The sequence below is a fragment of the Festucalex cinctus genome, chromosome 3, assembly GCF_051991245.1.
Source record: "Festucalex cinctus isolate MCC-2025b chromosome 3, RoL_Fcin_1.0, whole genome shotgun sequence".
NCBI lineage: Eukaryota > Metazoa > Chordata > Actinopteri > Syngnathiformes > Syngnathidae > Festucalex > Festucalex cinctus.
This window is the reverse complement of record NC_135413.1, coordinates 23,484,821-23,498,651: the sequence shown is the minus strand read 5'-3', so window position 1 is coordinate 23,498,651 and position 13,831 is coordinate 23,484,821. Positions and strand designations below refer to the sequence as shown.

The 13,831-nt window shown below is 42.6% G+C and overlaps 1 protein-coding gene across 2 annotated transcripts in view; it reads left to right on the top strand.

Annotated features, from left to right (window-relative positions):
* otud7a (OTU deubiquitinase 7A) overlaps positions 1-13,523 on the top strand; it is a 34,832-nt gene extending 21,309 nt beyond the window's left edge. For both annotated transcript variants that reach the window (XM_077516861.1, XM_077516862.1), the window contains exons 9-13: positions 2,316-2,443; positions 2,509-2,658; positions 8,826-8,940; positions 9,469-9,553; positions 10,691-13,523. In XM_077516861.1, coding sequence (XP_077372987.1) covers positions 2,316-2,443; positions 2,509-2,658; positions 8,826-8,940; positions 9,469-9,553; positions 10,691-12,199 — 1,987 coding nt within the window. In that variant the 3' untranslated portion in view covers positions 12,200-13,523. The remainder of the gene's footprint in view (positions 1-2,315; positions 2,444-2,508; positions 2,659-8,825; positions 8,941-9,468; positions 9,554-10,690) is intronic.
* Positions 13,524-13,831: the final 308 nt, after the last annotated feature.

Sequence of the window (13,831 nt, the reverse complement as noted above, 5' to 3'; positions counted from 1 at the left end):
AATTAATGAAAATTCAATTAAAATTTCAATTATTACTCTCCACAATTAGAAAAACAGCATAATCATAAAAAAAAAAAGATTAATACTAAATTTTGAGTTGTTTAAATTTTTGTATTTGCACCTTTTTTTAAATTTTAAAATAACTACTTTAATAAATTTTATTTCATCCAAAATAAACTTGCATAATTATAGTATTTCAAATAATTATATTTGTCTTATTATTTCTTATTTCTTGTTTTGTACCAAAAAAATAAATGATCATCCTACTGCACAGTGCACATGCTGCACTTCAAGTTTTGCCAACAAAATTGAATAAAAAATATATTATCATAAATATACATTATTATTATAAATTCTGCTTGGTCCAAAAGGAACTTACATAATTCTAGTGTTTATTTTTTAATTGGTCTTAATATTTTTAAATGCTTAAACATGTTCTTGTTTTGTACCAAAAAATAAATAATCATTTGAATAATAGTGATTTCAGTTATTGCCAAAATAATCATGATTATTATTTCTTTCCATAATTGAGCAGCCTTAATTCAGTCTAAGTTTGACTCGGTTATCAATCATTTGGGTTGTAACTTTGTGACTTTCAATAAATATTAATATATAATTTACCACAGCTGTGGTAAATTGGAAAGCTTTAGGGAAAAAAATGGGGAGAAAAAGTTATTTTATATACTTTATTAATCATTTTTAGTCCTTCCTGAAAGTCAATAAAAGTTCATGTCATACTACACCACCTAGTGGCGTCTTTTTGCCACTACCCATCTCAGCCTCACCAGCCTCCTCCCTCCCTCCCATCCGCTGTGGCTTCTCTGTTGCATAAACGCAGATACAAAAGCGCGTTTATTGAAGCAGATCGGAAACAAACTAGTTTCCTCCTTCTACACACGGAGAAACCATATGCGCCTTTTCTCATTTCTCTTCTCACAAAACAGGTGTGCTGTGTTGACCAAAAAGGAAACAGATCTGTGACGCAAAGGGATGCTTTTTAGCTCAATTGTATTTTTAGCTCCCCTTTTCAAATGCCTCATTTACTCCATTAGCATGGTGCTTTTAACCTGTCATTGAGCTTGGCTGCGAGACTGTAATCAGGTTTGGAATGCTTGATGGTCCTAGTGTGAGATGAGCCCCTAAATGGGTTGAGTGGGATTTGCAAATTAAGAGGCTCTTCATTCGAGTTAATTTGGCCGCGCAGGTTGTTAGTGTGGCCGACAACTTAATTGTTGCGCATTTCTTCGTTCCCGGATGGTCGCAAGCCTGAGCGTTCTGAATCTGTGCTTCCTTTTGTTGTCTTTCATTCCAACACATGTCGAGGATGAACAGATGGGCCTATTGCTATCCAGTCTGTTAACTGGCGCCAGGTGAAATCCATCTAAGGGATGAAATCATGCAATTAGGTTATACATGTGCTATTTTCACCACTAATGTGCTTGTATGAGCTAGGGTTGCTCGATTATGGGAAAAACATAATAATCCCGATTATATTGGCAATAATTTAAATCACTATTATTCAAATGATTCTTTTTTTGGGTACAAAACAAGAAAATGTTTTAACATTACAAAATATTAAGACAAATTTAAAAACAAAAAAAACAAAAACCCAGTATAATTATGTAAATTACTTTTGGACCAAACAGAATTTAGAATAATATATATTTATATTGGCAAATGCTTGAAGTTGGAGTGCAGCTTGTGCGCTGTGCGGTAGGACGATAATTATTTTTTATTTTTTGGTACAAAAAAAGAAAATATTTACACATTTAAAAGTATTAAGACCAATTAAAAAAAATAGAAACACTACTGTAAGTTACTTTTGGACCAAATAAAATGTATAATAATATATATTTATAATTTAGAATAATTATTTATTTATTCATTTATTTATTTATTTATGTTGGCAAAAACTTCATGTGTACAGCGCAGTTGGATGTTTTTTGTTGTTGTTTTTTTTTGTTACAAAACGAAAATGTTTAAACGTAAAAAACAAAAAATATTAAGACATAAAATTCATTGAAACGCTGTAGTTACGCAAGTTCCTTTTGGATGAAACAAAATTTAATAAATTAGTTATTTTAACATTTAAAAAGATGCAAATGCATAAATTTAAACAAGTCAAAACTTTTATATATATATATTTATTATTATTATTATTATTATTATTATTATTTATTTATTTATTTTTTACTATTATGCTGTGTTTGAAATTGAGGAATGTAATAATTGAAATTATAATTTAATTGTACAGCTCTGCTTGTATCTGTCAGTACCAACTCTGTAAATTCTCATTTGTCTGTTTCCAAATGCAGGGTGGATAACTCTGAGGATCCGGTGTATGAGAGCCTGGAGGAGTTCCACGTCTTTGTGCTGGCCCATGTGCTTCGCAGGCCGATTGTCGTGGTGGCCGACACGATGCTCAGAGACTCGGGAGGAGAAGGTAAGGCCGCGCCTCGTCTCCATCGTCTCAACGATCAGTAACTTAACTTCCTTCCTGACTTTCAGCATTTGCGCCAATCCCCTTTGGAGGTCTCTACTTACCTCTGGAGGTTCCTCCGAGTCGATGTCACTGCTCCCCGCTGGTGTTGGCTTACGATCAGGCGCACTTCTCCGCGTTGGTGTCCATGGAGCAGAGAGACCAGCAGCGAGAGCAAGGTAAGCATACTTGCACGTTCTATGTGGGGAAAACTACAGCAGTGTTTCTTCACTGAAATTATTAAGGAGGTCTTCTGACTTCATGGGGAGATTGCAAGTAAGCCTGCCTGTCCTACTGGAGGTGAATAATGTATGAATTAGCAGTAGAGCTATGTGTGATTCATTATTAAAATATGCCAGTTGGTAGCGGAAAACCTGGGAGTGGCCAGAATGTGGACAGCAGGATCCCGTGATTTATTTAGCACTAATACTAAGGAAGGGTATGATAAATCAATGTGTCGATTTTTGATTTCTTAAAACTTTATTGATCGTATACGTCAACAGATAAGCCCGTGACATTTTGTGGAGCCAACTGGAATGAATGAATTTCATTTTAGAAGACTCATTTAAACTAGGTCCAATCAGTTTGGATACAACAACAACAACAACAACAATAATAATAATAATAATAATAATAATAATTAAAAAATATTAATTCCTAATATAATATAATATAATATATATATATATATATATATATATATATATATATATATATATATATATATATATATATATAATAAATAAAAGTAATACTAATAATAAAAACTCGGCTGATGAGTCTTCTTGGCCTGAAGGCTTCGTCCATTTCCCCGCCACTCTTATGAGGAGCTCCCCCTAGTGGCCTGCCAAGTAATTGCTCAAGTTATCAACAATGGAGCTGTTATAGTGGCTGTATATTAACTACAAATATCGCGATACTTGTGTAGGCGTATCGATAATCTATCGGGAGACAAAGCATCACGATTTATCATGATATCGATATATCGTCACACTCCTAGCCATAAATCCAAAAATCATATCATTTAAAAACAAATGTACCACAAGTCGTACTTTTTTCTTTTTCTTTTTCCACAGTTTGGCTAGCAGGTGCGACTTGTATATACTGCACAGTGCTCAGCATATACGAGTACACCCACTTAAAAAAATTTAAATATTTCATTCATTCATTCATTCATTCATTCATTCATACATTAATTATAGACAAAATATTAACTTTTTACTGCTGAAAATGGTTCAATGTGTCAAGTAAGTATCCCTTTTAAAATAATCAATTCATAGTTTTATGAATCGATATCACGCTCATAGGAAAATCGATTGGATATCGATTGTTTTTTTATTGTATTTATTTTTTAACCAGCCATGCAATGCTACACTCACTGGCACACTAGCATTTCCATTTGGTCACAGGACTTGTTTTGCCCATTCAGATGACACTGTTACCACTAAAGTTGCATCGTTTATTCTTGAGGTCACAATAATCCTCGCATGTATTCCTTTAATTGACAAACAGAGTGGCTCTCCTTGACAACCAGCCTTAGTAGTCACGGCACTCTTGTGTATCTGACTCAGTGGGTGGAGCTCTCTTGTCATTTCCGTGGGCAGCCGGCCAGATCCGTCTCTTTCTCGCATGCACACTCACACTAACAACTTCTCATTTGTCTCGTTGCTGAGTAAGATCCTATTCTCAGCATATAAACAGCAAGCTAGTTATTAAGTCCGAATATGACCACTGCAGACTAGCAGGCAGACATGATTATAAAGCTGCTAACCCTGCCCCACTGCATATCCCTCCACTTCAAATGGAGCCAACTCCTCACAGTCCTTACCTACTCTGTCAGCACCCGTGCTTTTATTTGGGTGGGGGATTCTATGTTTTGTCCACTAGAGGGCGCATAGGTCCACAGAAGCCTCTGCAGCAAGCCTGCACTATTTCGCTCTGGTACACAGAGTTCTGAGCAGGGCGCATTTCATCTGCAGTGTCTCACCAGGATGTTATGAAAACATTTTTTTTTTACTAGATTCATGCGAGCACTCAGATTACAGAGCAATGCCACTGTCTGTTTGGTGAGACGGGAGAAATGCGATATAAATAGAAATAGTCAAAAGTTGCTCGATTGGCTCATGTTTCTGAGCGGATGCCAGCCATGCAAGAAGTCATCGGAGGAAAAGGTCAAAATGAAAAGCCGCCACTGCCAATTAGGGCAGAGCAGACTCTAAATCACATGGCCACATATGGGCAGGGTCCTCAGGCTTGCAAAGCGCCCCCCCCCCAACAAACCGAGACTCTGTCCCGACAGGCGAGCCACTGTGTGGATGTCTCAGGTGGAGACTCGCTCTCAGTTTGTGTGTGTTCAGGTGCTTGAGAATACTGCCTCTTTCTTCAGCTTGCTGTATGAAGGATTAAAGCAGGGTCCCTCCCCGAAACTTGATTCTATGTTGCATAGACACAGACCTGCTGTTGCTCCGTTTGAGGTTGCTTGCATGGCAGCTCAATGGTGAATTGTGAGATACTAACTGGAAAAACACCACCAAAAAGTTAGGGGTTGTGTCAAGGATCTTTAACTCATTTGCTCCCAAAAACTGATAAATATGTTCTATTTTAAACATTACCATGGTCCCAAAGACATATCTATATGTTTTTTGTTTTTTATGCTAGAGCATACAGAAGGCTTTGATGCAGCCTCTGAACTGAACGCTTGAAGCAGTGGCAGTTATTACAAAAACAGCCAGCAGGTGGCAGCAGAGTATATGAGATCAACCAGGGCCATGTTGCAACAAGCTGTTTTAAACATATTTGTGGATAATGATGAAACCTAGCTAAATTTTAGTGCTAATTGCTGCAAAATGCAAACAGATAGAAATGCACTTTTTTCCTGATGAAAGAAGAGACTAGAATCTTTCTTTTGGTAGGTTCCATGTTTTATAGCAATACAACACAATATTCTGTGGGCCTTGCAAAAATCAGTCAAAATCCAGTAGGAAGGTGTTTGTTTCAATGATAATGGCTACGAGTGAATGAGTTAATATAGTCAAGGCAAGGAGGTAATCACACAAACCGTTTGTTAAAGCCCGACCTCTGTATCGCCGATTGCTGTGACTTTTCATCAACCCGCTTGTGCTCCTGTGGTCAAACCGGCACACTGGAAAACTATTTGCAGCCCTGCTCCTAAACACATTACAGGTTTTCTTTGGCAGCCTTGCAGCAGCCCCTCCAGCTCCTATTTGAATCAAGTAAAAGGCCATTTTTTTGTTTTTTTACACAAAAAGACCACCTACTTAACAACCAGCCAACTAGCTGGCTAGCTTTCACCACTCTATCTATTAAACATCCATAAATGTTCTCCTCACCAGGCTGTCCACTTAATTGAACCATCATGGCAATCAGAATTAAAATGTTACTTGTTGTGGTTTCATCCGCCGCTACAAATGGGATCCGGCTGGAATTAAACCGCGAGGGTTCCTCTGTTAAAATCCACCGCGAGAGGCTGAGGTCGTCTTAAAATGGACAACTGCTGTTTACTTTGCTGGTGAACTGGGACCTTTAAATTTGCAGCTGTGCACTGACCAAAGTCAGGAATTAAACTTTTCCAGACAGCACAAATTGTTTTTGAACAGGGGAAACATTGGCTCAGCGTTGTAAAGCTGCAATGGGTGACTTTGTCCTCTGCGGGGACGAAAAGAGGCCAGACAATCCAACGCTTGCGATGCTTTGAGCTGCTGAGTTTGCATTAGCCACCACAAAAAAACAAAACAAAAACAAAAAAACACTTCTGCCTTTCCAACAGCTGTTTGCTTGCAGAAAACACACATTTCCTCTCTTGCTGGCTACTTGAAGCGAAGCTGCAAAGTGAGCAAGGTGAATTCGGCTGTTACGCGCACCGCTCAGATCCAGCGAGCGCGATGATGTCATCCAAGCGTACGCTGTGAGAAACAGCCACTCCAGGACTGCAAAACAAGGCTGCCGGCAGGGATAGTAAATCCATTACAGCACACGTTTAGTCTCCCGGAGCTTCATTGGCAATCTCGGTATCTGGACATTGTCCAAGTGGCAGCAATAGCTCACGCAGCACTTTGCAAAGGCGAGAAATTAGGACAGCTGCGCTCGTGCTGCGGGAGCCAGGACGCCACCTGACGACGGGACCTCCTCTGCCTGCTGCATGACCCCAACTTAAGAGAGCTGGTTCGAGCTGCCTCGTGCACACATGCCTGTAGATTTGGGGAGTGTACGCTATTTATTTCAATAAATGCTGCTTCTCATCACACTGTGCCACAGGCATTAGTCCTGTCTTTTTTTAGTTCGCTGGCGTGACTTGTATTGTTCAAAGCCAACCTAGACATCTGTGGTTTTTAACAGGCAAACTGTGTTTACTGTAATCTTACAGTGAATCCGTGATCATCATCGGGTTATACGTTAGATATGGAATTGGTGAAAATGTATCCGGTAACTATGTTGGCATGAATGGCGGAGGCTCATTTGGACAAAGAATTGCTTTTTCACCATTCTTGTGGATCTTGGTGGCAAAACTTACTCTGTCGAAGTGAGTTGAAGAGTTTCGCTCGAGAAAAAAGTACTTTTCCACCATCTTGTCAATTATTTATTTTTTTAGTCCACTAAAGTTGCACGCGAGTTGAATTGAGTGGATATAACTACTAATTAGTCCAGGCTTCGGCCTTCCTGAGTAGAGTTTGCATGTTTACCCGTGCCCGCGTGGGTCTTCTCGCCCGTGTCAGGACATTATAGTAACATATATTCTTTTTTTTCTTTTCTTTTTTTTCTCCTCACTTATTTTTCCCTAAGAAAACTATGTGAAAATAGCAGGGTTGTGGTATGTGAAGTGCTATGTACACAGCTTGAAGGGACGCGTTAGTATTGTGGCCACTGATGTCAGATCACATTTAGTGATCATGTTGAATGTGCTAACGCCTTTCTGGAAGCTCTGACCCGGTACCAGGCCGGGGAGGCGTCGTCACAGAACGCGTCCCACCAGTGTTGTGACGCTTGTCACATACTGTACATAAGCGCACTTAAAAAGGATGCCAGAGCAAGCAGTTCCCTCAGAGCCGAAAGGGGGTCGGTTCCTCTGTCGCTATGAAGCCTGCAGCCACGAACAGCCTATTGCCAGTTGAGAAAGTGACTGCATCGTTCTTCTGTGTGGATGGCTCTCAATTTGAGGAGCCTGTCACTCTCTGAGCCCCCTCCCACACACACTCAGTAACCCAAGGAGATGTAGGACTCATTGGCGACCACGCCCACGCGCAGTGGTCAGATGCAGGAAGCAAGGGCGGGTGTCTGTTTTCTGTTCTGCGTCTAGTGATTAGTGCTGAGGTCCTCTTCCTGTCTGATGGTATCAGCGGAGGATGAATGAAATCATCTGGACTCTTATCACACGCCACTGTGTCTGAATGCACTCAATTCATGACCTAAAGCTTTTTTTTTTTTTTTTTTTAAAGGTATACTTGTACAGTCCCATTTGATCGAACCAAAGGGATGTATCAAATTTTGTCCATCCATCCATCCATTTTCTTGACCGCTTATTCCTCACAAGGGTCCCGGGGGGTGCTGGAGCCTATCTCAGCTGGCTTTGGGCTGTAGGCGGGGCCCTGCACTGGTTGCCAGCCAATCACAGCCGCTCAGCACTTGAGTTTGATTAAAAATAATAATACTAATAATCAATCACTGATTTGATCAGAAGATGGTGCAATCTATTTAAAAAAAAACAACAACAAACTTAATTTACTATACAGTCGACTGCTGCCACTCGCCTTGGATAAGGACTGGCCCAGCTCACATATAGCGAAAAGCCACTTATAATTGACGTCAATTGAAATACATGGTAGGGTGGAAAAAAATGAAAAAAAAATATTCAAAAATTGCTGATAAATATTAACTATAAAATGTAATGTCTTGTTTTGTGGCGCCAATCGATGATGTTTATCGATCGGGAAAATTAAGACTACAGCCAATCACAGAGTTTGCATAAAGTGCTAAATATAGTCCGATCCCTTTCCAGCCATTCATATCGGTGTAAAGTTTTAATTGGCCAAAATAACATAAAATTAAAAGAGATAGTTTATTTCACAAATGTGTTTCAAACTAGTCGCCCTTCATCCATCAGTCAGTCGATGACCCTTAGATTAAATGACCTGAACCACTTTGTCTTGTTGCTTCATTTTGTTATTTAATGTTCATTCTGTGATACAAAAAAAAAAAAAAAAAAAAAAAAGGGGTTCTGTTCGAGGTTTGGACCATATTCAACTTTGCTTTTTTGGACTATTTCAGACTAGTAGTAGATTGTCTGCCAAACAGGTCAACTCTTCCAAACTCCGATTCTCATCTCTTTCAGCTGTAATCCCTCTGACGGACTCGGAGCACAAGTTGCTGGCACTCCATTTTGCCGTGGACCCTGGCAGGGACTGGGAGTGGGTCAGGGATGACAACGACAACACCAAGCTGGCCAAGTAAGTCTCATTGGGCTGTTGTTTGTCATTGGAAAACACAAAGGAACTGATTTCCAAATAGATTCCGAGCAATGAGAAAGTCAAATCCTTGCTAAGTTTTTGTTTTGCCGGCGAGAGGTTTAAGTTGCATTATGGGCTCTGGCTCAGGTCACTTCAAAGCGTGAGCGCACAGAGAACAAATTGTGAGTGCTGCCAGTCAACCGGAGGCTTTCCCAGGGACGGCCTCGCTCAAGCGGCAACACCCGCTCTGATTTAGTAAGGGTTTCTGTTTCACATTCCAACCAGTCAGGGGGTTACGTTTATCCTCCAAAATGCTGCAATATAGGAAGCATGCAGATGCAAAAATGTACACAAGCAAGTCACCCTCGAATTTGTTTGCTTGCCGAGACATTTTTCCCACAACTGAAGTTTAGCCATTGAAGTCAAGACTGAAATCTTGGCTTTGTCTTCAACTTTAATTATAAATGACGTAATGTGAGAAGCGTGACGTGACAATTTCTGCTTAACCTCATGCATCTTCTGCTGCAGCCTCATCTTGTCCCTGGAGGCCAAACTGAACCTGTTGCACAACTACATGAATGTAACGTGGATCCGAATCCCATCCGAAACAAGGGTATGTTCTTTTTGGACAGCTGAGTTTTTCTGTCCAGGCTGAAGTATCTCTAGAGCAGAGTTACCCACGTTAGAAAATCTCACGGCACACCACCGAATAAAAATGTCACAGAAAATGAAATTCAGATGATCTTGTCTCAATTTACTCACAAAAGTGCTTAGTCGGTGAAATCTGTGCTAGTTCATGAATACTAAGTAATTCTTCTGTTGTATAAATGGAGACGGTTGGATATCGAAAGCACTCTTACGGAATAGCAACCTATCACGATACATGTGGTGTGATACAATTCTAGGACGGGTCATCTTAAAGTAGAACAATTCGATTCAGTGAGGTTATAGTTTCATTTGATAATGTGACATTTCCTTCAAAAAGATGATACAAGTACTCTCCATCCTAAAAACAGTTGGGTCAAAAGGACTGATCCACTTCATGGGTCAATTTGAGCCAATTTTCTGGATTGTTTTGTACAAAATGACCCAATTTTTGACCCAAATGTGGGTAAAATTAACCCAAGTAGAGGATAACCCTAACTTTATGGGTTGTTATATACAAAATGTTATTTTTAATGTATTTTTATTCATTTATTTATTTATTTATTTTTTTTTGGGGGGGGGGGGAAATCAACCCAGAAAGTTGAGTCAAATTGACCCAGGTAGAGGATTTGACCCAATTTTATGGGTTGTTTTTATACAAAATGAGTCAAGTTTTAACTCAGTTGGCTCAAATTAACCCAAGTAAAAGGATCTGTCAATTTTTTTTTTACCCATTATTGGGTTATTTTTGACCCAACTGTTTTGAGAGTGTATATCAGTGGTGCACATCATCTCTTCAATAAAAGATGACTTAGTATGCATCTTGGTGATTTGATGCTATTCAAGGTAAAGTGGAACGATTCGATTCAATGTGCTCACATCTTTTGAATGTAAGCAGATTTTCTGATTCAAATCATAGTTTTTTTACATCCCTATAAATAATCATTTTCAAACCATTTAAGTGAAATAAATCTCCTGCAAGACACCTGACCTGCTTTCATAGCATAGTGGTTGGGACTCAATGCTCTCGAGAAACTTCCCTCCATGTGCTGTTATGAAAATGTCACTGAAGCAGCATCCAATGTTCTTTTTTCCTTCACCTTAGGCTCCCCTGGCTCAGCCCGAGTCTCCGACCGCTTCTGCAGGTGAGGACGTGCAGTCCCTGGCTGAGTCTATTGAATCCGACCGCGAGTCCGTTGGCAGCAATTCCAACGTCAACACGGGCAAGAGCGGCAAGGAGAAAGAGAAGCAGCAGCATCGTAAAGACAAAGACAAGAGCCGGGCCGATTCAGTAGCCAACAAGCTCGGTAGCTTCAGCAAAACGCTTGGAATCAAGCTAAAGAAGAACATGGGGGGCCTTGGGGGCCTGGTGCACGGCAAAATGAACAAATCCAACTCCGGCTCAGGTCGAGGTGGGGAGAACGGAGCAGAAAAGGCGAAAAAGAAAGACTCCAAGAACACCAAAGGGAACAAAGACGAGTCGGGCCACTCGGCGAGCTCCACCTCGTCCGAAAAGGCCACAAGCCCCTCCCCTACAGATCGAGACAAACCGCCCAGCTCCTCCCCCACCGACAGAACGGACAGCACCGGGAGGGTCTCGACTGACAAGAGCCTGGAAAACTGGAAATACAGCACGGACGTCAAGCTCAGCCTCAACATCCTGCGCGCCGCCATGCAGGGCGAGCGCAAGTTCATCTTCGCCGGCCTCCTCCTCACCAGCCACCGCCACCAGTTCCACGAGGAGATGATCAGCTACTACCTGAGCAGCGCACAGGAGCGCTTCAGCCAGGAGCAGGAGCAGAAGCGCAAGGAGGCCGAGAAGAAGCCCCCGGCCGGCGACGCGGCCGCCAAGAAGCCGGAGAACGAGAGCGTCTTCCAGCGGGAGAGGTCGGACAGCTCGCCCCCGGAGAGCTCCTCCCCCGTCCCGCCGCAGCGCGCGTACACACCGCAGGCGCAAGGCAGGAACAGTCCCATCACGGCTACCCCTCATGCCTCCTTCCCGGTCCCCCCGCTCACCCCACCCGTCGCCTCCCACCACGCCCACCACCCCGCCCCCGCGCCTTACTCCTCCCCCAGTTTCGGTGCTAAGCGACTCGGGCCCGTCCCCGTGTCGGCCCACTACAGCCATACCCCTCCCATCCAGAGGCACAGCGTGATTCGCCTCCAAGATGTCAGCCGGCGGTCGCCCGTCTTCAGAGAGCCCTACAAGCCGGCGGTGGGCACCCTCAAGACGTGCGCCACCTACCCCCAGCAGAACCGCACGCTGTCCTCGCAAAGCTACAGCCCCGCCCGCCTGTCGGGCGTTCGCACCGCCAACACCCTGGAGACGCTGGCGTACAACATGCCCGGGGAGCACAAATCCCACACGTACACCAACGGGTTCGACGCAGGAGACATTCAAGACTGCCTGGAGTTCGCAGACGACGAGCACCCGTCCCACAAAACCAAAGGGCGTGGCTCCGGGAGCCCTTTGTACTGCTTTCAGCAGCGCCGCTGCAAGCGGGACAACTGCTCCTTCTACGGCAGGCCCGAAACGGACCACTACTGCTCCTACTGCTACCGGGAGGAGCTCAAGCGCAGGGAGAGGGAGAGCAAAGCGCAGAGGCCCGGATAGCCGCCGCCAAGGGAACGAACGACGCTACCTGCACTTTGCATCCACGACATCACCATGGCGAATGCTCTCTATTCTCTCATTGAAGCAGAACTTGAAACGGTGAGCAGCTTTGGCCAGATATTTTTATTTTTTTTTTCATTTCGTCTTTTACTTGTTTTAGAGTAAAAGTCATCTCTCTTGCCCTTATTTTTCATTGTAGAAAAGATTTCAATCTCATGTTGGCGGGAGCCGTTTGAAGGCAATACCTCTGCTTGGTTGCTCAAATTCTCTCTGGGAGATTTTCGAGTTGTTTTGCAACCAAAAAGAGCGCGAAGGGGAGATTGGCATTTATCCTCAGAAGCAATAAATTGGTGATCTCCTGCTACACTCTCTTTCCCCCAATTTTGTCTATGCACCGATATATGAAATACTGTAGGTTAACTGTGTCTTGTAAAATCGTCAGATCGTCACGGCGTGCTCCGGGGAGCAAATTTAAACAACAGGAATTCAAACGCATACGCAATATCATTTCGCTTCTTGTGCACCTTTGTTCACCCGGCGATGGGTCAAAAGTGGCTTTTTTTGGGGGGGGTCAAAGGAATTTCCTGTGCCAAACACTGAACAATGGAGCACTCCTCAAATATGCAGTGTTCCCACTGTGTCCCTCTCAGCTGCCTGTCTAATACTCCTAATTGGTGTCTTAGATGAGAAGAAACGCGGGTAGTTGCGAGAGCCGACACGTATTCGTCTCAAGTGTGATTACGTGTCCGCCCCACTGTAGGCCCCGCCCACCCGTCTGTCTCGCACGCGAATCGCGGAGCGCAGTCACGTTTTTTCTTGCGCCCGTGTGTGTCCGTCGTCCACACATGTAGAGGCCGTTTCAAGAAGCACCTGCTGCTATAAGAGCACCTCAAGCCTTTGTGATCATCAGTGCTTTAACCAATCAGAAAAGAGAGAGGGAAAAAAAAAAAAAGAACAGGAACAACCCGGGCCTCCAAGTGCTTTCTGCTCATTGAACATGACGACTGTAAAGAAGCCGTGTTTGTGTTGCCGTTTGTTCTGGTGATGCTGTTTGCCGATAACGTACCATGCTGTCCTTAAACAAAAGTGTGTCCTGGCCAAGGATGTCCACTGCGGTTCGCTTCTGTCTCTCCTGTCCACACTGCGGTGTCGCTCCTCCTCCTCTTGGTTTCTACGTGATCCCCCTTCATGGACTCCCACCATGTTAGGACTGTAAGATATGATTTTGTATTCCTTTAAGACTTTTACACTACTTTAAATTATTGATTTGCACATTAGGTACAGATGTATATATGAACAAAATAATAGTTTATTGTTACAAACATCATGTGTCTGTGTCTTTATTTTCCTGCGCTTTCTTTGCAGTAGTAGAGACCGAGCCCTGTCGTGAATCGTGAAAAACCATGAGTAATTCACCCCACCTAAAAATGTTTATAATTGTGTATATTAATTATTTAAAGAGTAAATATACCACATACTATGAGGGGAAAAAAATGTTCCCAAAAATGTACGTGCACATGCGGTGAATACTCCCTCTCACTTTGGGAGATTTATCACTTCGATCTCCTTCCTTGACACCGACTTAGCAAGGATAGGCTCCGGCTTACCCGTGGCTCAAAATGTGCTACAAGC